The sequence below is a fragment of the Adiantum capillus-veneris genome, chromosome 11, assembly GCF_014529385.1.
Source record: "Adiantum capillus-veneris isolate H3 chromosome 11, ASM1452938v2, whole genome shotgun sequence".
Taxonomy (NCBI): Eukaryota; Viridiplantae; Streptophyta; class Polypodiopsida; order Polypodiales; family Pteridaceae; genus Adiantum; species Adiantum capillus-veneris.
Window position 1 is genome coordinate 11,799,902 of NC_140941.1, and position 26,918 is coordinate 11,826,819.

Here is a 26,918-nt window from a genome sequence, read left to right on the forward strand (position 1 = left end):
GAGAGAGAGAGAGAGAGAGAATGCTAGAGACAGCAGGTGGAGAGAGAGTGGCACAAGACCAACAAGGCAACCTTTGATAACCAAGAGAGGCTCTGCACAATTGCCAAAATGGCGACGTCCTCTCCCCCCCCCCCTCCCCTTCCCCCTCCCCACCTATCCATTCCAGAGTTGAGGGAAACAGAAACATGGAAACGGAAACAACAACGGAAACGGAAAAGTTTGAGAGGGTTGAAATGGAGAAACGCCACGTCAGCCTGGGTGTGTTATTACCCATGTTATAGGAACAAATATGACCACAGATATACCAGAAAAACACAAATTTTGATAGATTATAAAAATTAAGATACAACATCAAAGGACAAAGGCTTAATTTTCATCATGCAGATGGGACTCAAGAGCCAAATAAGAACAATAAACAATGACTTGTTGCTAAACATAGAGAGCATGAATCTATGAGAAGATCTCCTCTTCAATTCCTACAAAGTGACCACCAATATCTCCGTCATCAAGCTCATTTGCCTTTGGCTCCTCTGGCTTGAAAGAATTAAAAGGACTTCTTTTAATGCCACCTAAATGAAACGGCAACCTGAAACGTTTCAGACCCAGTTTCTTGCCTTCTGAAACTCTATGTGGCGCTACACCTTTGATTCCGGAAACACGTTTCAAGCCAGGAGGATGGTGTTTCGCCGTTTCATATGTTATTAGAGACCATTTTTGGGGTTTACCACTATGCAAATCTAAGGGGTTGAAATGCTTGACCCACATCTCAAATACCCGGAAATAAATGAAAAACGGGCAAAAAAAACAGTGATCAAAAAACTCTACAAGTGACCGACTTTGTTAAACTTTATGCATCTCAAGTGAATGCCCATGGACATCCATTATTTAATTTGTCTAGTAGGTATTTATTTTACTTATTTCACATGATTCTAGGTAGGGCAATTTGCTGAGGGGGTTATATTAGGCCCCCAAGTAGGTATATAAAGAGTTCTCATTGTATAATCATCTAGATCATTGCCAAGTTGGTTGGTTCAACAAACTCTCTCTGTCTCTCTCTCTCATGCACTCTCTCCTAGCTCTACACTTCCGTATCGTCGACTTTGACATGGTATCGAAGCGCTTCGCTCATTGATCACGAGTGGAGAGTGTACGAAGACGAGGAAAGGAGCAGTCGTAAGGTGCAGCGGAAGTGAATGATAATATTGGTCAAGATGAGTGCTCCGAACTGTGCTCAAGGGTTCCTTTTACTTGCGGGAGGGAGAGCCTTCTGTTCCTTTAGAGAGAGAATGCAATGATTACAAACAAAGTGAATGCTACTGTGAATGAAGGTTCTGAGACTTGGAGAGATAGAGAGAGAGAGAGAGAGAAGAAGAATACGACACCAGATGGTTCTCAAACCCTCCTCCAAAGGCCTCCTTCTATATGGCGAGAGAGGTCTATGCTATAGATTGCACAAATCTAGTACAATTGTCTAGATGCAATGGACTTGCCGGCGATGTCGACGACAATGATGACGACGACGAACACGGGCTTGAAAACTGAAAACGCTAGGGCTGAAATGCTGAAATCTGCAAATTGCTGACTTTCTGCTAAACTCTGACACTGTGTCGGCGAGGATAGACTACTCAACGATGCGCTGAAAACACGGATGCTAAAAACTGAAAACAGCGGCTGAAATTGTAAACGTTGGCTGACTCGACGGTACGGCGAGGATCAGCTGCGGGTAGGTGAGATCTGCGAGGCTAGGGGCTAGATCTGCAAAGACTAAGTGCTGAAATCTGAAAATGCTAATGGTCTTTTTTTTTTTTCGAGAAAAAGATCCTTCTATTAGTTACTGAAACTGCCCATAGGGCTACAACCACCTCTTCAAGAGAGGGCTACAACAACCATGGTGGGAGACTCTCCCAATGAAAAAACCAGTATATGTACAATGGGGCTAAATCAAGAGATAGGGGGAGGGAAGAGCCACACAGGTGGTCGGTAATGCCATCAGAGTACACCCTCTTTCCATAGACTACTTGAACGTTCAATTCCGACATCGTTTCAGGCATTTACAAGCAAAACAAGGTCGGAGGTCAGCAGGCGTATTCGCGTGGTTGCTTGATATGGGTGCGTAGCCCTTGACAAGGCTAACGTGCTGATGTGATCCGCTCGTCAATGTGCCAAAGGAGTGTCGTGTAGCATCACACAGAAGAACACTCACTCTCTCACTCTCTCAGACACAGTGCACGACACAGAGTTTTAGAGAATAATACCGACTTTTAATTCCAAAATTTAAGTGCCTTATATACCAAGTTCACTTAGTCCAAAATATTTACAAAAATTTAAAGGAAAAGTTTAACTCTAGGTGATCCTAGAGGAAGTTAAAGGATAACTGCTCTAGATGCTCTTGTTTTCAGTACACTTGGGGGGCAGTTGCTTGGTCCACCCCCACGGGCCCGGCACTTCAGTTTGAGCTATCTTCCACCAGCAGGATGATAGTGATGCAGGAGGGGCGACCTACACTCCAGCCTACTACAGAGCTTACTCCACAGGAGTGGTGTAGTGAGAGAGAGGAGTGTTGGGAGCTCATCAATGGCCTGACACTCTAGTTCATCTGGCGGGCCTGCTGCTTCCGCATCTTTGAGGCTCGCCCTGTGCCACCAGCAGAGACTTCGTGACTTTTGGCTAGAGCTGATCCATACTCTCATAGGACAGCTTGAGGGACTACAGGGCATCTCCGACCGCATGCAGGAGCGCCCCGAGGCTTTCCTTCGACTCTGGCATCCTGGGCCTTTCTACACCATAGTGTAAAGAGCCATCTGGTCCAAGGTTTCCAACGGCCTCCTGACTGAGGCACCCTAGCACGAAGCCGCTGTAGCAAGAGCTCCTCACCTGCAAGAACTCCTCTGACGATGAACTTCCCAAGAAAGGCTCTGCTCTGCTGTGCTAGGTCAATGATCCCAAGCCCTCCCTGTGAAGAAGGAAGAGTGATGACCTGCCAAGCCACCTTGGCTCGGGCTATCTGAGTGTCACGTCCTGACCAAAGGAAGTTCCTGATCAGCCTCTCTACCTGGCTGATACAAGAACTCGAGAAGATCCAGCAGGAAGTGATGTACCTCATAGTCGCCAACAACACCTGGTTGGCAACTACTACTCTGTCAACCAAAGAAAGTAGTGCTGAGCTCCAATGTAACAACTTTCTCCTCATAGACAGGAGAAAGGGAGCAATCTGCTGCTCGGGAAACAAGTCCAACCCAACCTGACACCCCAAGTACCGAACTGCAGTCCCTGGGAGAATCCACCTGAAACCCTCTCCTGGCATCCAATCTGGCATAGGAGCACTACCAACCGAGAAAGCCACTATCTTTCTCCAGTTGATTAGTGCGCCCGATGCACAACAGATGGTCTCCAAAGCCTGCTACATCTGTGAAGGTTGGCCTCCTGGCTGTACCAAACTTGGATACTCCAAGTCAAGAATCAACCGCGACAGCACCAAATAACCACTTCAAAACAATTCACAGATCACAATAGATTTGCACTGGCCCGGGGGAGTTCCGTGCCTAGAGATATTGGCCCCAAAGACTGGCGCCCCTTTCGGTATTTCTTTTTATATTAATCAGTTCAAAGTACAAGAGAGTGGGTTGGGATTCACTCTCAGACTCTGCGTCCAGATGCTCTGAGAAGTAAGGCCCTCACCACTAATTTAAAGGTTACAAGGGATGCCCAAAAGCTTCAAATCAAAAGCAATTGCTCTCTCTCACACAGAGAGTCAAAACTTGAAAGCAAAAGCATTCTCTCTCTTTCTCATTGCATAGAGAAAAAGCAAAATTTGCATCGCTCATCATTATAAATAAAAAATAAAAAATAATTTTAAAAAAAATCAACCTCCGCGATTTTCGGAAATTAGGATTTCTGGCAGAAATTAGGGTTTACAGGTAGAAATTAGGGTTTCTGTTGTCTGCCACGTCATCACTTTGTGACATACCTCCCTCTTGAAAGCATTGTAATCGATCGCGATTACGCCTGTAAAACAGACAAAAGCCATAAACCGTCTTAGCAGACACTGACTGTTAGTACCTACGTGCTAGGAACACACATCTAGCACATGTACAAAATCGACAGTCACATCACAGGACATCACCAGACATCACAGGACATTTAACATTCATTCGGATCTTAGACCATGATTTATCGGCAATGTAGCTAGCAATCACATTTAGGTCCAATCGGGACCTCATCGATGTCCGATTGACTAACCCCTATTGCAACCATGTCTATTCGAGATCAATCAGACCAAAATGCTGCAGTCATTTCGGCTATCAGTTCCTGCACTCAAAAGAAGTCAAGAACAAATCAATATCATTATCAGGAATTCCATTTCATAAAGTCATCCAGCAGAATACTATCAGCTCTCAGTATCCCTGAAGCTCAAAGAGACATCAAGCTGAATTTCTAGGTTCCGTTTGAAGTAGACTATGCTAAACCAAAACATCGAGGTAAAGTTTCACAATCCGAGGAGTATCTGCTAGGTCCTCCTCCTCCATCTACTTCGCATCAAATGCAGGAAAGTTCTTGAACTTAACCAAGAACCGCCTTCAAACTTTACCTTTCTTCGTATCCGTATGTGCCAAAATCTGTTCAGGAACAAGGGTCTCCTCGTTTTCTTCCACTGCGGGTTGTTCATCAGGCTCCCCATTATAAGGCACATCACCCTTAACAGGTTTCAAGAGACTCACATGCAATGCATTGTGAATCCTCCAAGTATCTGGCAGTTTCAATCGGAAGGAGACATCATTTATCTTTTCAGTAATCTAGAAAGGTGCGTAGTATCGCTTACTAAGCTTTGGAAAAAGCCTCTCCTTTCCCTTTTTCTTTCTTGGACGTGCCTTGTCAAAAGTAAGAGCACCCAATCATCCTCCTTCACTTTCAAGTCGCGACGATGGCGATCCGCTGCCTTTTTCTGTCGTTCTTGAGACTTTTGCAAAGTCTCACGAACCTTGGCAAAAGCCGTATCCAAATCTCGCGAATATTCATCCGCTTCAAATATCTAATCTTTCGTGCTTAGGAAGGATGGAACCTTCGCAGCACTTTCAACAATCTCAAATGGCGTCTTCCCCATCGAAGAGTGTATCTTGTTATTGTAGGCAAATTCCACCAAAGGTAAGTTCTTTTCCCATTGAGTCTTCTAATCTAGAATACAAGACTTCAATAAATCTAAAACCACTGAATTGGCAATCTCAGATTGCCCGTCAGTCTGTAAGTGGAACGATGACGAGAACTGCAACCACGTGCCAATGTTCTCCCAAATTGCCTTCCAAAACAAACTCATAAATCTGGGGTCTCTGTCGGAGACAATCGTCTCAGACGTGCCATGTAATCAGAAAATCAACGTGATCATTCTGTGTTCTCGGGAGATCAAAAATGAAATCCATTTCAATATTTTCCCACGGGCGGGTGGGTATGGGTAAAGGCTGTAACAATTCCTCTGCCTTATGCTCGTCAAACTTGACCTTCTGGCATACTGCGCACAAACTCTTCCACATCCTTTTTGAGTCTCGACCAAAAGAAGTATCTCTCTACCCCTTCATGGTGGTAGCAATGCCACGGTGACCCGTAAAAGGTGGTGTCACATGACACATCCCAACCCTATGTGTCCGTGGACAAGCTACACCACAGTAGGGTTCAGTCAATCCGATCAAGTTAGATTAGCAGTGATTAGGCACTTTTGTGAGTCTATTCGTAGACCGTGCATGCCGAGTCACTTAGCATAGATGCATATCCTCTGGTTGCACACAACATGATCATCGGAATTCCTATCAGAATCCATTCGCATCAGTTAGGGGAATTTTCCAGTGCATTTAGCCTATTTTCCTATTTATTGGGATTTTCACTTATTATTTTTAAGTGACTTTCCTACAAAAGTAGGTAGGGCAATTTTGCTAAGTTAATATATAAGCAAACCAAAGTTCACACTTTCTGGCAGAAGAGGCAACAGGAGCTTCCCGCTCAACAGGCAACTTCTCAGCAGTACCCCCCCCTCAGCATCAGATCCATCGCCATCACCACCCCTCCCTTGGCGTTTTCATAGACCATCCATCGCTTGAAGTCCTTCCCCTTCCTGGCGATAATTCCCTTGCAGAATCAGCCCCAATACCTAACGTTTTGGGATTTCAGCCCTCAGCAAAAACGCCAGCCTCACCTCAGCCCTTAGCGTTTTTTACCATCAGCAACAGCAGCAGCTTTTAGCGAATTTCAGCATTGCATAGACCTGCAGTAACCAGCGTTTTCAGCCCCAAACACTAACGTTAGGAACCTGCAGCATCAGCGTTTTTACAGCAGATTTCAGCCTTGAAGAAAACGCAGGTTTTCAGCCATGACACAGTAGCAGATTCCCCCCAAGTTGGCTGCAGATGTTCCCCCATTTTCAGCCATAAAAACACAGCCCAAAACAGTCATTTTCAGCCCTAAAACAGTCCAAGAAATTCAGCATCGAGAAGATCCCAGATTTCAGCCCAAGTCGCCGTCGTCATCACCGTCGTCATCATCGGCATAGTCCCATTGCATCTGTCCATTGCATTTGCTTTGTACACCGTTGTGAAATCAAGTAGACCACTCTCGCCGACGAGAGTGGGGCCTTCGGAGGAGGGTTTTACAACCTCTCGGTGTAGTATCTCTTCTTTCTCCTTCTCTAAGTCTCATTCACTTGCACGCACAATCCACTCACTTTGTTCGTGACCACAGCACTCTACAAGACGGAAAGCTCTCTCTTTCCCTAAGAACTAAAAGGAACCTTGAGCAGTAAAGATCACTAATCTTGAGAAAATACAACATTCATTCCGTTGCACCTAACAGGTGGACAATGGCATTGAGTCATAACCTTTTCCCGCAAGGGCTGTGTAACGCACAACATAGTCTTTCTCATCAAGTAGCCTTCCCGAAGGGAGTATCCAGCTACTGTCTCCCCATCCCGTATCCGTGTGAAAGTATCTTGAAAATCTGTATCTGTGGCATACTGATCGACCATATCCTCGAAGCTCCTATGATGTATCATGGAAATAGCCAGAACCAACGGCTTCCGAGACAAAGCATCTGCCACCACATTCTTCTGTCCTTGAACATGGACAATCTGGAAGTGAAAGTGTGACAAGAGGTTCGCCCACCGGATCTGCTTTTCCAAAAGCTGCTTCTGTGGCAAGAAGTAGCGCAAACTCTGATGGTCTGTAAAGACAATAAAATCCGCTCCGAGTAGGTAATGCCGCCACTGAGTAAGAGCATGGATAACCACCAAAAGCTCTTTCTCATAAATCTGTGTTGTCATCTCCGGCCTAGAGAACAATCGGCTCTCGTAAGCAATGACATGGCCTTCTTGCATCAAGACCGCACCCAGACTACGACCATCAGCATCACAAAATACTTCAAATGACTTCTGCAACTCCGGCAAAGTCAAATCTGGTCCTGTAGTCAATTTCTCTTTCAATGTCTGAAAGGCAGTCACCTCTGTGGATCCCCACGAGAAAGGGACTCCTTTCTCTATTAAGATATGCAAAGGGGAAGCAACCTCTGCAAACTTTCGAATGAACTGTCTGTAGTACGAACACAGTCCCAAGAAGCTTTCAACTTCATGGACATTCTTCAAATCGGGCCAATCACAGATAGTGTCTATCTTGGCCGGATCCATTTGCACTCTTGTTGCTAAGACAAAGTGTCCCAAAAAAAATGTATCTCTGAAGCATATGATCTCTGTGTTCTACTTCATTCTTGGAGAAAACAATGATATCATCAAAGAAAGTGCCAACAAATAACCTGCACTCTTGAAAAATCCTGTCCATCATCCGGTTAAATGTCGCAGGAGCATTGGTGAAGCCAAAAGGCATCACCAAAAACTCAAATAACCCAAAAGTCGTCCGAAAGGCTGTCTTGTAGACGTCTCCCGGCGCGATTCGGATCTGATGATATCCACTCTACAAGTCAATCCAGCTAAAGCACGAGGATCCCTATAACCTGTCGAGTATATCATCGATCCTAAGAATCGGAAATCTGTTCTTGATGGTAATTTCGTTGACAACGCTATAATCGATACACATTCTCCAAGATCCGTCTTTCTTCAAATCCAACAACAATATGGTGAAGTACTATGCTGGACAAGACCCTTTTCCAAGAGGTCTTTCATTGGGTTCATAATCTTTTCATTCTGTACTCGACTCACACGGTAAGGTGGCCGGTTCGGTGGCGTGCTTCCAGGTATCAGATCAATGGTTTGATCTTCAGGCCCTCTGAAAAGCAATCAGCATGAGTGTGGAGAAAAATCTTGGCGTTCTTTTGATCAAGTCAAAACATATTCAACCTTTATCCATCATTCAGCTCTCTCCCAAAAGAATGAGTAAGAAACTGAAGTTCATCAAGTACAATCTCTAAGCCCTTCATTTATCAAAGTCGCTTTCTCGGCCCGGTAGTCAACCACGGCGTAGTTCTTGTGGTACCAAGGGATCCTGAGTAGAACGTCATTCGCGTGCCCTGAACACCCCTGTCATTGCAAACGAAGTTTGCCAGTGCTCGGTGTAATGGCAACATCCCATTCGGGTGCCAGTCGAACTACCTCCACCTGTGGCGTCAGTCTGTCGAGCGTAATTTCCAAATCGAGCCGCCAATTCCAAGTGAAAAGAAGTTGGCCTTGGCTCCTTCAAAAGAGCTTCCTGATCTTTCACTTTGCCCCAAAAGCAGCAAAGTTTGTACTTTCATTCATTAGATTCGGTGCAGGTCCCACGCCATGTGGTACCAGTTCTGCTTTTCTATCTGCCTTTTCTTCCACGCTCCTCAGCTGCTCTCGAACTCTCAGGCCTGTCGTCGTCTTTATCATTATGTTCCTTCTATGCCTTTTTAGGGCACTTCGCAGAGATATGTCCATGTTCCCCGCATCCAAAGCACTTCCCCTCTCTGATGAAGCGAGCTCTCTCCTCAGGAGTAAGCTTGGGTCGTGCATCCTTTTTCTTTGGGTTGCTCTTTTTCTTTCTACTTTCATTCCAAGAAGTCTGTTCGGCTCGTTGTGTGCCTCATCTGTGGGGTAGGTCAGACTGCCAGAGTGAATGGCAAAGCCCCGCTTCGCATGACTCATCAACTCCTGAATAGAAGCTGACTTCTGTTCCAAGCAGTGATCTCGGATCTTTGTAGGTAGACCCAAGGTAAACCGCTCAATCTGTTCTCTAGAAGAGATCTTCTTGAATGAAGAGGCAGGTAGAAAAGAGCTCCAGAATCTTTCACAGTAAGCATTGATTGTATCTTTCTTGGTCATCCGAAGATGGTTCAAAGCAGCTCGTATATCTCGTTCATATTCTTGCGTCAACCAAGAAGAAATAAAAAGCTTCTTAAATTTCAGTCATTTAACTGGCGCGGTCTTGTTTAAAAGAAGCGTGGACCACCAAGTACGAGCATTCCCCTTAAAGTAAGAGGCAGCTCTCTGAATCTTGGAGTGCTCTGAATAGCGTCCTCCTGCGAAAGCGATGTCAAACTGCAGTATAAAAGACACAGCCTTCGAAGCATCTGAGTATCCTGAAAAAGTATCAAACTTGATAGAGTGGCCACCTTCCTTAAACTCTCGGACTTTCTTGCTTTTATCTTCGAGAAAGTCATACTGGTTAACTTTGTAAAAATTCTTCTTGTTCGCACAAAAGTTTCCGTCATCGGAATCTAAGCTGTCTGTAGACGAGTCCTCAGTAGAACTGTTAGTCTTTGGGCGAGATGTAGCCTTCTTTGCCTTTCTCTTGCCCATTCTGAAGCTTTGTTTCTTGCTTCGCTTTTTACCTTTTCTATCTTCTTCGCTCGAATCTGAAAAGCTAGAAGAACTGTCAGATGAAGAAGAAGAAGAAGAAGAAGAAATGGGTACTCCTTCAAATCGAACACGCTTCTTCCGTTTCTTTGCCTTGTCAAAAGTCGACTGACAACCCAAATATCCCGGGAAGTCAGTGCTTTTCTTTTGCTTTTTGTCGTGCTTTTTGGCTTTCTTTTGCGCGTCAAAAAGCTGAGCAATCCATGCATCAACCACCTCTTCTAATTCCTTCTCTGAATATTTCTTGTGAGCAGAAGGTTTCTTCAGAGTGGGTGTAGTGGTTTTCTGCCACTACTCATGCACTTCTTGAAAAGAAGTCTCGCTCATATATTTTGCAAATTTTGGGTCCTTCACAAAATTGAGCGCCGATCAACTGGCGACGCTCCATCTCTCGCCGCTCCGCCTGAGTAGGCCAAGGCGGGCCATACTCTCTGCCGGAATCTTCCTTGTGATCCCTACCCGCATCTCGAGATGCAGAGGGAGTCGACTGATCCTTGCATGAAGCCATAGGTGACGCGGAAAAAAATTTGGGGATCGGATTTCCCGTAGAAGAGAAATCGACCGTGCTCTGATACCACTGTAAAAGACTTGGACACTCAAAGTCAAGAATCAACCGCAACAGCACCAAATAACCACTTCAAAACAATTCACAGATCACAATAGATTTGCACTGGCCCGGCGGAGTTCCGTGCCTAGAGATATTGGCCCCAAAGACTGGCGTCCCTTTCGGTATTTCTTTTTATATTAATCAGTTCAAAGTACAAGAGAGTGGGTCGGGATTCACTCTCAGACTCTGCGTCCATATGCTCTGAGAAGTGAGGCCCTCACCACTAATTTAAAGGTTACAAGGGATGCCCAAAAGCAGAGCCCCAAAAGCTTCAAATCAAAAGCAATTGCTCTCTCTCACACAGAGAGTCAAAACTTGAAAGCAAAAGCATTCTCTCTCTCTTTCTCATTGCATAAAGAAAAAGCAAAATTTGCGTCGCTCATCATTATTAATTTTATAAAATAATAAAAAACAGCCACCACGATTTCCAAAAATTAGGGTTTTTGGCAAAAATTAGGGTTTGCAGGAATTTTAGGGTTTCTGTTGTCCGCCACGTCATCACTTTGTGACACTGGCCATCTAAGTACAAGGCTGAGTCGTCGGCAAACTCAACGTCGAGTAGCTCATCTCCCCGAATAGGGAGTGCTAAGCCCCGTAGACCAACCTGCTGTGACACCAAAAACCTGCTCATCGCCTCCGCATAGAACAGAAAGAGGAAGGGGGCAAGAGGACAGCCCTGTCTGACCGAGCGTGTAAGCATGAAGCGATCACCTCTACCTTCTGCCAAAAGTACCTGATTATGAGCCTGTCTGTACAAGGCTAACACCCCTATGATCCAAGCATCTGAGAAGCCCATCCTGCGTAGAGTGCCCTCTAGAAAGTCCCAGTCAACTCTATCGTATGCCTTCTCAAAATCGAGAAGAAGAATCACGAGGTCCTCACCACGGAGCCGTGCCAGAGCAGAAGCCTCCCAAAAAGTAAAGACGTTGTCAAGGATACTACGTTCCTTGACAAAACCTGTCTGGGTCCCATGTATAAGGCTCTCTAGAAGTGGCTGAATCCTCAAACTCAGAGCCTTGGCAAGAATTTTGTAGGCTGAGTTAAGGATGATGATGGGACGCCACTGTCGAATCTCATCCAAGGAGCCACCCTCCTTGGGAATGAGGTAGATCAGGCCCTCACTCATGCTGTCAGGCATCACTCCTGTGTGCAAAATGTACTGAAAAGCACTACAGAGATCTGGGCCAAGCAGGTCCCAGTACTCCAAGAAAAAACTAGGAGTCAACCCATCCTCACTTGGACAGCTACCACGGGGGAGGGCCCTAAGAGCCGTGTGCAGCTCCTCAAGCTGAAGTGGCAGCTCTAGCCTCTGACGCATCTCCTCAGTCACAAGACGAGGCATCAGTGCCCCTGCATGCATCCTGACGCTCTTACTGGGGCTCTGCAGACAGTAACTCACGGTAGAAGTCAGTGGCAATTGCACGCATATCCTCACTCAGAAGCAACTGACCCGTCGGGCCTCCTCAAATGACTGACCTTGGCATGTGAGTGCCGAGGTCCCACTGCCTCAAAGAAAGCACCAATCAATCTGTCACCCACCTGAGTCCACTGAGATGCCTGTCGGTTGAAAGCAAACTCATGTCCCCTCTCCTCTATGCTAGCAAGCTCCTGTCGAGCCTGCTGTAACTGCTCCTCCAGCCAAGGACTGTCTGGATGCTGCTCCTGCATACTCTGTAACGAAGAAATGCCCAGTCTAAGACGCTGCTCCGCCTCTCTCGCTGCAGCGTGGCGAGAGCGAGACTCCTGAAGAAAAAAATGGCTAATCTGAGCTAGGCCTGAGGCCACTCTGTCAGCAGGAGAATCCTGCCTGTCCATGCCCTCTGTCCAGAGAGCCTCTACCCTCTCTCTGAGTGCTGAGTCCACAAGACCCTCTCTGGGATGCGAAGCATCGTGCTCCCACTCCTCTGCTTGTCTGCCACTATGAGGATCACTGGTGCATGGTCCGAGGAGGAGGTCCCTGCCAGGATCCCCACTGACCCTCCCAAGTCACTGAAGTGGTCACTAGTGTAGAAGCGATCTATCCGCAATAGATTCACTCCTCCCACTCTGCGGTCCGATCGAGAGAAGGCAAGACTGTCTGGGGGCCTCACAAAACCAGAGTGCTGCCACGCATCCGAGACCCTCAGAGTCATACAAAACCTCTCCCAAGCTGCCAACTCAACTCCATGCATAGTAGCATGGCTGCCACCAATCCTGTTAGAAGGGTTCTCCAACATATTGAAGTCCCTTCCTATGCACCAATGTTCTGCCTGTGGAGGCAGAGACTCAACAATCTGTGACCAAAACTCTGCACAAGCACTAGCCACATTGGGCGCATAGATGTTCAAGAAACCCACTAGGCCACCCTGAACCTGCATAGTAATCCACTGAGCCCTGCCTGGCACAATAATCCCTCTGCCCACAATGGCCTGCTGCAATGAATCCGCAATAGTCATACATAACCCACCTTGGATGCCTCCAGGTCCCAAAGCAGCTGACCAAAAAGTGTCATATTGTACATGCAAAAGCTCACGACATCGTCGAATGCGGCTCTCACACAGGTGGTGCTCCTGAAGCATAAGGAGATCAATCTCTCCTCCGACAAGGCAACACTGAAGCTCCTGGCGCAGTCGGCCCCGCTGACGCTGAAACTAGGGCCCAGCTAGTCCCTGCACGTTCCATGAGACGATCCTCATGGGGAGCGAGAGAGAACAGATGCTGCAGCAGCAGCTAGACAGGCTATCTTCGAGGCTGGCCTGGATGGGGAGTAATCCGCATCCAAGCGTCCTCTAGATAGGCGTGACTACAACGAGTGCCTAGCCCAAGCCCAAGCAGAGCGAGCCGTACGTAAAGCAACCTCCTCTGTCCAGGAGTCCTCATGAATGTATACATAGCATGGCAAGCACTGTGTATCAGCAAAGAAGTAAACCACAAGGTGCCTACATCCTGCTATCACCGCAAACTTGGCCAATGGCCACAAAGTCTGTAGCATGTCTGTAACTCCTAGTTCTCCCATGTGGTGAGAGAACTCTAGGACCTGTGTGTGCAACCATCCCAACACTGAGTCGAGAGTCCACTCTGTCTGGACCCTGCCGCAAAGGGGGAAGGAGAAACCAACTGCTGAGTCCAAGGTCTCTGTCCCCCTAGCGGCAAGGAACAGAGCATGGACCTTGAAGCAGGTTGCCTTATGGTCTGCTGAGAGGTCGCCGAGAAAACGAGTGAAGCCGTAGTCGAAGAAGTCCCATCGGCGCCGGATGTCAATGCTCGTCAACCACGAGGGATAGCTACAAGGGAAGATGTCTGCCAGCAAAGGGGGCCGTAAGAAAGGCTGACCCTCTCTCGCTAGGCAACTCGTGGCAAAGGCGCTGCCAAAAGATCTCCTAGCCGCGGGCGTAGCCGCCGGAGAAGGCCCTGTCCCCTGGGTCGACTGTGGAACTGGAGTAGGAGGGGGGGAGAAGAAGCTAGGGGGAGCAATGGAGAAGAGGAGCGGAAGGGGGCGACAGAGGTAGAGGGGTGGGGTGAAGAGGCGGCAGGAGCAGGAAGCGGGGGGGAGACTAAGGAAGAGGGGGGGAACTCTGGGGGGAGGAGGGGCTGTCAAGGGTGAAGCTGGAGTGGGGGCTGGAGCAAGGACCTCCTCCTACTCAAGGGGACCAAAGCGGTTCCCCATGGGAACCCACTGCTGCTGAGTAGGCGCCTGAGGGCCACTCTGAGTGCCAGGCTGGCGTTGTGGACTCTGTCGTCGTCTCCCACGAGTCTGCTGCCATCCCTCCTCCGCTGGAGCCCCAGGCTTAGAGGGTGGCTCTGCATGTTTGCGCTGTGTCTCTGTCTGTGGCTGTTGGCCAGGCCTTGCAGGTTGGGACTGAGGCTATGGTATAGGTCGAGGACTCCTCCGTGGATAGGCCTTCGCTAGATGGCCCTGTTAGGAAATATGACGTACCTAAATAGATATTTGAGTAGATTACTTAATGGAGAGAGAGAGATTTCACACACAAGAGATTATAGAGTAGAGAGAGAGAGAGAGTACACACGATATACGTGGTTCACCCAATGTGGGCTACGTCCACGGGAAAGCAGCCACTCAATGGCTTTAGTACTTCAAAACAAGAAGTAGTTTACAAAGGGATTATACTCTTAATGGAGCTCCCGCCTTGCTTCACTCTCACCACCTCACACTCACCTTGCTGCATCAACTTCACACTATGAAATGTGTGTAGAAATGGCCTCATTTTATAGGCCAAAAGGGCTACCCTCTCTGATGAGAGGCAGCCATGTGTAGCCGCCCTTGTGTAGATAAGTCCAAATTGGACCCTTCAATCCGCCGATGTGTGGCCGCCCTTGAGAAGACAAGTCCGATTTTGAATTCGGCCACCGGCCATTGAATTTGGCCACCGACCACCGGCCATTGACTACCGGCCACCGGCCAACCGACCGGTTGTTTTCCGACCACTTTTCGGCCGCCGGCCGGCCATAATATTCCGGCAAAAAGAATATTCCGACGAATGAAAAAAATTCTCCCCTAAAGTTGCCCCTAATTTTTTGCCATGAAAATTTTGGTTTCCGGCGAGTGATTTTCCTTCACGAACGATGGCTTCTCTTCATAATGTGGGCCTTACAAATATGCGTTTTTACCACAGAAAATTACAAGGATAAATCAGGCTCTATACTTAACAATCTCCCACTTGGAGACTGATCTCCAAACCAAACCTGTGACTGCTTTCCATTCTGGCTTCTTATCCTTGAATACCGATTGAAGATGAGCAAAAGCTCAACTTCTCCTTGTTGACTACCTTTGTAAACATGTCTGCGGGAATTTCACTTGTATGCACCTTTCCTAGCTTTAGCTGTCCCTCTTCCAAAAGAGTGCGTATGAAGTGATATCTCACCTCAATGTGCTTTGTCCTTGAATGAAAGGCTGAGTTCTTCGCAAGATGGATAGCGCTCTGGCTGTCATTGTACAAGACACAATTGTCTTGTTTGAATCCAAGCTCTTCTAAGAATCTGTGAAGCCAAAGAATTTCTTTGCTTGCCTCCATCATTGGTACATACTCTGCTTCCGTGGTAGAAAGTGAAACCACTTTCTGCAACTTTGAAGCCCAGCTTACTGTTGTGCCTCCAACCGTGAACACATAGCCAGTAGTGCTTTTTCGAGTATCTTTGTCACCTGTCATATCTGCATTAGCATACCATTCTAGAAAAATATCAGTTCCTCCAAAATACAAAGCATTTGTTGTTGTCCCTTTTAGATACCTAAGTATCCACTTCACAGCTTGCCAATGCTCTTTACCTGGCTTGTCCATGAACCTACTCACAACTCTCATTGCATGTGCAATATCTAGCCTTGTCCAGACCATAGCATACATTAGAGAACCTACCGCTACAGCATATGGAACTTTAGACATATAGGCTATCTCCTCTTGTGTCTTTGGACACATATCCTTCGTTAGTTTAAAGTAACCAGCCAAAGGTGTAGAAACTGGTTTTGCATTTTGCATTGCAAACCTTTCTAGTACCTTCTTGATGTAATCTTCTTGAGATAGCTTTATTGTCTTCTTCGTCCTGTCCCTTGATATTTTCATACCAAGTATCCTCTTTACAGCACCTAAATCTTTCATTGAAAAAGATTTAGACAGCTTCTCTTTTAGGTCTTTGATGTCCTGCATGTTAGCACTTGCAATCAACATGTCATCAACATACAACATTAGGATGATGAATTTCCCATCTCCCAAATTCTTCGTGTAGACGCAGTGATCCGAGTTGCATCTTGTGAATCCATGATCCAACATCCATCGATCAAACTTCAAGTACCATTGTCTTGATGCTTGCTTTAAACCTTACAATCTCTTCTTTAATCTGCAAACCATTTTCTCCTTACCTTTTACTTCATACCCCTTTGGTTGAAGCATGTAGATTTCCTCCTCTCTAAGTCACCATGAGGCTCTCTAAGTCACCATGAGGGAATGCCGTATTTACATCCATTTGCTCGAGATTTAGATCATGAGCAGGCACAAAACTTAAGACAAGCTTAATTGAGTTCATTTTTACAACAGGAGAAAATATTTCATCGAAGTCGATATGTCACAAATGCGGGCACCACGTGCCAATAGAAAAGAACAGACTGAACAGACTTTTAGCACTTCAATAACAACTGAACTGAAAGAGAGAGATGACACGCGACACAGAGTGGCGGAATTCCACCCCAGAGAGTATTGGCCCCAAACCTTGGCGCCCCTTTCGGTATTTCTTTATATTGCATCATCAAAGTACAAGCCGGTACTCCAAACTCTGCACCTTCTCCAGGAAGCATGCCAGAGAATGAGCCCTAGCCTCATATTTAAAGGCCCTTGGTCTGAAAAGCAGTTATAGTAAAAAGCCTTTAAAACTCAAAAGCTTCTGGTCCAAAAAAGCAGTTTACATGAAAAACTTTCAAACTCAAAAGCTTATGGTCCAAAAAGCAATGCCAAAACCTGCCAGCGTAATTTACGGAAATCCGTACAACCTGTCACGTCATCATGTCAGCGTAATTTTCGGAATTTGTCTGCTGCCTTAGGGTTAGGGTTAGGGTTAGGGTTTCTGGCAGAAATTAGGGTTTGCAGGTTTTAGGGTTAGGGTTTTCAGAATTAGGGTTTCTGGCAGAAATTAGGGTTTTTGGCAGAAATTAGGGTTTGCAGGTTTTAGGGTTAGGGTTTCCAGAATTAGGGTTTCAGCAATTAGGGTTTTTGGCAGAAATTAGGGTTAGGGTTTTTCTGCACTCGGGCAACCACGTCATCACTCTGTGACACTTCCTCTGTTGCTTGTTCTTCTTAGGGTTTAGGCCCCTCGGCCGGTAGCTCCGTTCTTTAGTAGGTCGACACGTCAGCAATTTGTCACATCTCCCCTTCTTGAAAGAGAGTAATCGTCCGCGATTATAGCATATCTGCAAAACAACTCAAGTTAGTTCAAAAATTTCCGAGGGTCATTCCGAGGGACAATCAATTTGCTCTTTTTATTAAGGAGTTAGCTTCTCCTTTCTGTTCTTTTGATCAAGGAGTTAGCTGCTCCTATCGGCTGTTTTGATCAAGGAGTTAGCTTCTCCTTTCGTCCAGATCGGAACTCTTGATATTCCGGCGTAGTAAAATTAGCCATCACACCCAGACCGTACTGATCTTCCTCGGGTGTCTTGATGCACTAAAATTACATACCCAGGCAATCTCATCCAATTAGGAATATTCAGTGGTTGGCACATCACAATGCAACACAAATGCTCACATATGCATGTTACAAGACATAGAAACATAAAGCCGCCGATGAACACTCCTCCCGCATAACCTAACAAGGTCCGGGCCGGGAGATATTCAACGACTCCCTCATCACTCCTCCCGCATAACCTAAAAAGGTCCGGGCCGGGAGATATAGAGGCCTTTTACAACCAAACGCCCCCCAGACCACAGCCTGCGTCGTTTGGAGGTGCTGAGAGTAACCACTGCTCAGACTTCTTAATACTCCTCCCGCATAACCATCCAGGTCCGGGCCGGGAGTCACAACAACAATTATTTTACAAGCATACAACCAAACGCTCCCCAGGCATTGGCCTGCGTCGTTCAGAGGTTTTCAAACATACAACGAAACGCTCCCCAGGCATCGGCCTGCGTCATTCCGAGGTTCAAACAATACCAAAACAGTATTTCTCACTTCTCCACCCAGGAGTAAAATCACCAATCATTGAAACCAGTATCAAACCAGAGTCAAACAATTCAAATCGGCACCAAAACAAGTTCAAAATAGATACCATCCATTTCAAACAAATTCCAAACAGGATCACCAAACAAGCTCAAACAGAACTCAAACTTAAAAAGCAATCTCGACATCAATCGAGCTCGAAAAGTCGACTGACTTTCCATCCTGAAACCTGCACCAAAAATTAGGGTTAGGTTCATTCCATAAGGTCATAGCCGAGCGCATCATGGTCCATCAGCTCTTGGACAAACAGTGTTTCTTTGGCGGCGATAGTAGTCCCAAGATAGCAATCGCACTCGGTCTCCAAGTTCATCTGCTCGTGAAGAGACATCTACTGGGAGATGTCGAGAAACTTCAAGTTATAATCTGCTAGGGTTTCCATGGCAAGCATTTCAGGATACCCGACTCTGCCAAAAGTTGCACTCCGAAGGAAGATGTCAGAAACCATATAACTTCGGGCAAAAAATTTCTTGAAAGCTTGCCAAGTACTTGGAGTATGCTGCTTGGTAGCTGTAGACGTCAACATCTGCATGGCACTGCTTCTGGAAAAAAAAACAGTGACTTGAAACAAATCTGGATCCTTCTCTTGCAAGTGATCTTAATTGGCTTATGCCCTGTAAGACACTGCGGTGAAGACGGGAGCGCGCCCGATGCGCGATGAAGTAAGGGTGGGGGTGGCTAATAGGTCCGGGTTGGAGGGCGAAGATACCTCGAATCAAATTCCAATAGCTCTGTCTGCTCTTTTGTAGGACCGGTAGGTCCGGGTTGGAGGGCGACGATACCTTGAATCAAATTCCAATAGCTCTGTCTGCTCTTTTGTAGGACCGGTATACTTTTAGAAAAGCACACGCCTGATGCTCTGATACCACTGTCACAAATGCGGGCACCACGTGCCAATAGAAAAGAACAGACTGAACAGACTTTTAGCACTTCAATAACAACTGAACTGAAAGAGAGAGATGACACGCGACACGGAGTGGCGGAATTCCACCCCAGAGAGTATTGGCCCCAAACCTTGGCGCCCCTTTCGGTATTTCTTTATATTGCATCATCAAAGTACAAGCCGATACTCCAAACTCTGCACCTTCTCCAGGAAGCATGCCAGAGAATGAGCCCTAGCCTCATATTTAAAGGCCCTTGGCCTGAAAAGCAGTTATAGTAAAAAGCCTTTAAAACTCAAAAGCTTCTGGTCCAAAAAAGCAGTTTACATGAAAAACTTTCAAACTCAAAAGCTTATGGTCCAAAAAGCAATGCCAAAAGCTGTCAGCGTAATTTACGGAAATCCGTACAGCCTGCCACGTCATCATGTCAGCGCAATTTTCGGAATTTGTCTACTGCCTTAGGGTTAGGGTTAGGGTTTTTGGCACAAATTAGGGTTTGCAGGTTTTAGGGTTAGGGTTTTCAGAATTAGGGTTTGTAGCAATTAGGGTTTTTGGTAGAAATTAGGGTTTGCAAGTTTTAGGGTTAGGGTTTCCAGAATTAGGGTTTCAGCAATTAGGGTTTTTGGCAAAAATTAGGGTTAGGGTTTTTCTGCACTCGGGCAACCACGTCATCACTCTGTGACACTTCCTCTGTTGCTTGTTCTTCTTAGGGTTTAGGCCCCTCGGCCGGTAGCTCCGTTCTTTAGTAGGTCGACACGTCAGCAATTTGTCACACGATACCTTTCTTTTGAGAAAAACCTTTTACCACAAGCCTAGACTTGTACCTTTTCTTCCCACCTTCTTCTTCCTTCACCTTGTACACCCATTTGTTTTGAAGTGCCCGCTTATCTTTAGGCAACTCAACCAACTCCAATGTTTGGTTGCGATGTAGTGAGTCCATCTCCACTTGCATGCTCTTCGTCCATTCTTCTTTGGATTCATGTTGCATAGCTTCTTCGTATGATTCCGGCTCTCCAGAATCTGAGATCAAGAGATGATTGAAGGAAGGAAGGAACAAACCTTTCTGGAGGTCTACTTGCTCTTGTAGATCATCGGGGAATAGGTTGAGGCTCCTCATTTGGTTGACGTTGTTGCACATTGTCACCGTTTACAGTCCTTGAGTCTTCACCGTCATCAAGCTCCATGTACTCATCACCTGTTTCTTTTGTTTATTTTCTTTCCAAGTAATCTTTGTACATATTTTGTTCGTTAAAAATTACATCCCTACTCCTTAAGATTTTACCATCTTCAGAATTCCATAGGCGATACCCAAAGTCACCTTCTCCATAGCCAATGAAGAAACACTTTTTGGACTTTGCATCTAGCTTTGATCTTAGGCTTCTATCTATGTGTATGAAAGCTTCACACCCAAACACTTTGAGAAATGCATAATTCACCGGTTTACCTGTCCATGCCTCTTTTGGAACTCCCCCATCCAATGTTGTTGAGGGTGACCGATTGATTAAGTACACATACGTACTTACAACTTCTGCCCAAAGCTCAAGCGGTAGGCCTGCATGTAGCCGCATGCTTCGTGCTCGCTCCATGATTGTCCTGTTCATCCTTTCCGAAATCCCATTTTGTTGAGGTGTCTTTGGGATTGTCCTTTGCCTCCGAATGCCATTGCTAGCACAAAAGCTTTCAAAAGCTTGGCTGCAATATTCGCCTCCATTGTCGGATTTGAGGCATTTAACCTTGGTACATGTTTCATTCTCCACAAAGGCTTTCCACCTTTGAAATATGAAAAACACATCGGACTTATTCTTCATGACATAAACCCATGTTTTTCTAGTCGCATCGTTTATGAATGTTACATAGTACAATGAACCACCAAGTGATGGTGTACTTGCAGGACCCCAAACATCAGAATGAACCAATTCAAGTTTTTTATTTTTTCTTTCAATTCTTGATTTTTGAAATTTTACCCTCTTTTGTTTACCATAAACACAATCTTCACAGAACTCTAAGTCCACTTCTTTCAAACCTAGTAGATGCTTCTTAGTTTGAAGGATTTGCATTCCTTTGGCACTCATATGCCCAAGCCGGTAGTGCCACACCGTACTGTCAACTTCTATAGTTGTTGCACAAGATGAAGGTTGCGTACTGATAGTACACAAGTAAAGTGTACCGACTTTTTCTCCATTGGCAACCACCAAAGATCCCTTTGAGATCTTACACCGTTTGTTTCCAAATGTAATGTTGTGACCTTCATCGTCCACTTGTCCTGTAGAGATCAAATTTTTCCGAAGAGAAGGAACATGCCTAATATCTTTAAGCTTCCATTCATTTCCGTTAGCAGTTTTGACAGAAACTGTACCTTTGCCGACAATCTCTTCATCATCTCCCAAGTATATATACCCAAAATTACCTTTCGTGTAATCTTGGAAATGTTGCTTGTGTGGTGTCGCATGGAATGAAGCCCCAGAATCTACTATCCAAGAATTAGACACATTGTCTAATGGGAGAATTAGAGCATCTTGCTCTACTTTACCTACAACATTGGCCTCCGATGTTGGCTTGTTGTCTTGAGACTCACTCTCCTTCTTCTTCTTGGACCAGCAATCCTTCTTGACGTGGCCCTTCTTGCCACAGTTCCAACATTCAAGAACTGACTTTGTGCGTGACTTGCTTCGCCTTGAGCGATCACGACCCTTCTGGTTTTTGAACCTCTCCTTAGGCCTTCCTCTTGTTTCCATTGACAGTGCAGCACTTGATGATTCTCCTGTGCTTCTCCTCCGTATTTCCTCGCTTAGGAGAACACCCACAACATCATCAAACTTAAGAGTATTTGTGCCAGAAATAGAATTACTTACAGCCATCATAAGGCTGTCCCAACTATCCGGTAGAGATGATAGTATAAGGAGAGCTCGCACTTCGTCATCGAAATTGATTTTCACCGATCGAAGTTGACTTATGTTTGTGTTAAAGTCATTTAGGTGTTCTGCAAAACTGAACCATTCTTTGTCATCTTTAGATTGAACAAGCGCTTCATAAGAAATACCTTATTGGATGTCGATGGTTTCTCGTAGAAGTCGTCGAGTGACTTCATCAAGTCCTCCGTGGTCTTCATCTCTGAAACATTGAAGGCCACTGTTGACGCCAAGCTTAACCGGATTGTTTCCAGTGCCTTTCGATCAAGGACAATCTATGCTTCATCTGCCATTGTTGCGGGCTTCTTCGCAAGACCGCCTAGTGGTAAATAGAGATCCTTCTGGTAGAGATAGTCTTCAATCTGTATCTTTCAATGTTAGTAGTTTTTTCCATTGAACTTCTCAATCTTGAGCTTCTCTTCCTCTACTATAACTCCCACTCAATTCAAGGAATCCTTTCCTTGAGATAACTTAGCTACGAGCAAACCTTGCTCTGATACCAGTTGTTAAGAAATATGACGTAGCTAAATAGATATTTGAGTAGATTATTTAATGGAGAGAGAGAGATTTCACACACAAGAGATTATAGAGTAGAGAGAGAGAGAGAGAGTACACACGATATACGTAGTTCACCCAATGTGGGCTACGTCCACGGGAAAGCAGCCACTCAATGGCTTTAGTACTTCAAAACAAGAAGTAGTTTACAAAGGGATTATACCCTTAATGGAGCTCCCGCCTTACTTCACTCTCACCACCTAACACTCACCTTGTTGCATCAACTTCACACTATGAAATGTGTGTAGAAATTGCCTCCTTCCATAGGCCAAAAGGATTGCTCTCTCTAATGAGAGGCAGCCATGTGTAGCCGCCCTTGTGTAGATAAGTCCAAATTGGACCCTTCAATCCGCCGATGTGTGGCCGCCCTTGAGAAGACAAGTCCGCTTTTGAATTCGGCCACCGGCCACCGGCCATTGACTACCGGCCAACCAACCGGTTGTTTTCCGACCACTTTCCGACCGCCGTCCGGCCATAATATTCCGGCGAAAGGAAAAAAAAAAACTCTCCTAAAGTTGCCCCTAATTTTTGGTCGTGAAAATTTTGGTTTCCGATGAGTGATTTTCCTTCACACACGATGGCTTCTCCTCGTAATGGGGGGCCTTACAAATGTGCGCTTTTACCACAGAAATTTACAAGGGTAAATCAGGCTCCATACTTAGCAGGCCCATCTGTCGACAAATGAAGCACTGGTTCAGGAGGCCCGAATACTCCACTTTCTGTCTAAACCAACCCCCACTCACCCGAGGCAAAAGAATAACCTTCGGGAGTGTGTGAGTGTCTCTGACCAAAACTCGAACTGAGGGAATGTTAGCCGCCTTAGCAGCTACTGAGGTTGCCGTACGAGGTGTCTCCAAGACACTCCCAATGGTTGAGCCGATCCTGGATAACTGTGGTAAGTACTTCCTCCGCAAACCCGAAAAGCAGACCGAGATAGGGATGTCTGCCTCCTCTACTAGAACATCCGAAGCAGGGTCGAAACCATGTCTCCACTATCGAAAGTGGACACGTGCTGCTCGGATGGTCAGTGGACTCATAGCGATGACCTTGGACGCCATCTCAGAGGTCTCAAACTCGATCCGATAGTAACCTCGTCCGAGAATCTGTACGTCCAAGATCTTGCCCACCTCTACGAGAAGGCGGGCCTGGAGAAGGTCACGCAGCTCTCCTCTGCTAGGTCGGGTGCCGAGAATCTTGCAGATGACAGAAGTCGCCTGCAATCGCTCTACCTCTGCGGCTAGGCTCACTTGCTCTGTTGGCGAAAGAGCAAGTCAAATGGTGGGCTCAGCGGGGTCGGGTGTGGGGGCTTCGAGCGAGTCCCTCTGAGGCGGAGTTGGAGCCTCCATCTGTGTCTACTGCTGTGGTGTAAGAAAAGGACGGCGGGGAGATTCTACAACTGGGTGCGTCGAGCACTGCCCCAAAAAATCTCAGTGCTGCCGGTGCCGAATTGCAGAAAGCGACCGGGAAGAAGAAAAGCAGCGGGGGGAGAGGGGGGGGGGAGGGGGGAGGGGACGGCAATGGCGGGAGCACATGCTACAGAGCGCAGGTAGGGGCAGCGCGAAACAGGGGCAGTGCACGGGCGAGCAGGGGAGGCGAGAGGGCAGCAGGGACTAGCGGGCAGCGCTGGGGGAGAGAATAGCGATGGCGCAGTGAGGGATACAGCAGTAGCGAGCACGGTCCAAATTGTTCATTTACAACGATCTGAAGGAAAAGCGAAAACCCTAATGGTCTTGGCTGATCTCGTGCCGAAAACTGCAAGTGCTAGGCTTAATCTGGAAACTGAAAACCCAGGTTGGTTCTGCTACAGAAAGACTAGCCTCCAAAAACGCTCACTGCTGCTGTTGGTTGAAAACACGAGGTTGTCTTCTGCCAGTTCTTGCTGAGGAGAGAACACTGCAAGTTGTTGGAACTTCTTTTGTCTCTTCTCCTAAAACTGGGCACCCCCTGTCTGCTTATATAGTTGTAAAAAGTCGGGTCGAGCAGTCTTCCCAACGGCCCACGACCTGGGAAATTGGCAAATTAAATTAATAAAATTGCCAGACTGCTTGGAAAATGTACTATCCCTGCACCATCAAGATAAGGTCGAAGGTCTCCAATATTGCCTCTAAAGGAACTTCCAATCCTAGTAAATGGTAGCTTCCAGATTTCGATCGTGTGAACACACTGGCAACACCAAAAGCTTCCTCTCAAGTAACTCTTGGTTTCATAAATGCTCCATAGAGTCGTCCATCCTAACTTCATATATTTCTTCTTCTGTGTCGACGTCATTAAAAAATTTTGCAACATTCTTCTCCGTCTGTGCCATCATCGGTACTCCAAGGCCGCAAAGAAATCCTCCATATACAGATTACTCTCACATGTTTTTGTTTGCATTCCTACCAAAGTATGCTTCTCACCCAAGTCATAAATTATTCCACCTCTGTACTTCACAAAGCTCAATCACAATCTGGTAAAATTTCGTCACTCTCTTCCGAGCATTGGAATTAAAGAACAGTGCATGGGGGTGCCGATTTCAGAGACTACTTTTTTCTTACCTGGTTAACTGGCAGCTCATGTCTTCAACTCAACAGTACTGTTTTGCTTTTGTTTTGTCATCAACCTATGGGCAGCCTGAGATACATATGAGGTTGCCTGACAGGCCAGTTTGCCCTTTTGTCGACAACTCTCTCTCTCTCTCTCTCTCTCTCTCTCTCTCTCTCTCTCACACACACACACACAAAACTTGTACCGAGGCATTCAGAGACTGCTGAAGCAGCCGCGGAGTGGAGAGGTGCGGCGGTTGGGTTGCATGTATGTCTACATGCCTATCCATTCGTGAGCGAGCCCAAAGCTGTACAGGTCTACGATGGGCCGAACAGATAAACGTGAAGGGCCTGAACTCTGCTTTGGGAAGCCCGCGATGACCATAAGCGGGCGAAAGCAGTAGAGGCTGAAAAGTCCGGAACTTGTGCCAGTGCACATTCATCGTCTCCAGCTTACATGGATGACGTCCGTTCTGCAGTACGGCGTCCAAGCTTCCTCGTGCCGGACGCCTGGGATCGTAAATTATCCCCTTCCAGGGCGGTGGGATCGACGATGGACGGCTGGCAGCTGGCTGTTTAAAACGTCAACCCCCCGCCTCGGCCCCCCGCGCCCCCCCCCCCCCCTCTCTATTTGACACCCTCAATTTTTAGAGGGGATCTACAGTCTCAGAGCATTGTTGATCGTGGGCCGTCGATTCATTAAGAGGAAACAATTAATTGGGTGGAATTCAACCTCACAACCTTCCCGTCCCAATACCAGTGCGTTATCGTTACGCTATTGCACGCGTTTTGATAAGCATGTAGAATGGTAGCATCATATCGCGTAGATATGGCATGCCGCGATCTTCGTTCACGATGAGTGTACCTCGGGTTCACATCGAGTTTACGCCACAATACTATAGTACACATACTTTAAAGAGTTCACATCTAGTTTACATGCAAGTTCACAACTAGTTCGCATTTGTCCGAGTTTACATCTGGTTTACATCAAGTTCAGATTTGGGATCAACGGTTGTGATCTTTGCCGACAAGCGACGCCGATTTTCAACCATAGATCCCCTCTAAAAATTGAGGGTGTCAATTAGAGACGAGCCCCATCCAACGTCCCAAATCACATCGCACCGTCGATACTGTCGTCGATTCTTAAAGGCGCCCCGTGTCACTTATTGATAAGGCCCCTCGCCCCCCTCCCATCGATTTTGGAACCCGTTACCCACCCACAAGATTAAAGAACACGGGTCTTTAATGAAGACCCCGTCATGCGATCGACGGCAGAGGGGACACGTGCGCATCTTGAGGCGATCGACGGCATGTAGAATGGTAGCATCATATTGCGTAGATATGGCATGCCGCGATCTTCGTTCACGATGAGTGTACCTCGGGTTCACATCGAGTTTACGCCACAATACTATAGTACACATACTTTAAAGAGTTCACATCTAGTTTACATGCAAGTTCACAACTAGTTCGCATTTGTCCGAGTTTACATCTGGTTTACATCAAGTTCAGATTTGGGATCAACGGTTGTGATCTTTGCCGACAAGCGACGCCGATTTTCAACCATAGATCCCCTCTAAAAATTGAGGGTGTCAATTAGAGACGAGCCCCATCCAACGTCCCAAATCACATCGCACCGTCGATACTGTCGTCGATTCTTGAAGGCGACCCCGTGTCACTTATTGATAAGGCCCCTCGCCCCCCTCCCATCGATTTTGGAACTCGTTACCCACCCACTAGATTAAAGAACACGGGTCTGTAATGAAGACCCCGTCATGCGATCGACGGCAGAGGGGACACGTGCGCATCTTGAGGCGATCGACGGCCAGCAAAAATGCGGGGTCAACGCCCAGCCAGTGACTCGAACCCACAACATGGGCCATGGCAGCAAGATGAGCTAACCACGCAGGCGCGTGCATTTCGTTGCCATCAAGGCGCAAAATAAACCCT

The 26,918-nt window shown here is 46.5% G+C and overlaps 1 protein-coding gene across 1 annotated transcript in view; it reads right to left on the reverse strand.

Moving 5' to 3' along the window:
• The window catches only part of LOC147446891 (lipid phosphate phosphatase epsilon 2, chloroplastic-like), a 44,148-nt gene extending 18,610 nt beyond the window's left edge, over nucleotides 1-25,538 (reverse strand). Inside the window, exon 1 of the mRNA XM_086522836.1 lies at nucleotides 25,178-25,538. Within this exon, the coding sequence (XP_086378962.1) occupies nucleotides 25,178-25,414 (237 nt within the window). The 5' untranslated portion in view covers nucleotides 25,415-25,538. The remainder of the gene's footprint in view (nucleotides 1-25,177) is intronic.
• Nucleotides 25,539-26,918: the final 1,380 nt, after the last annotated feature.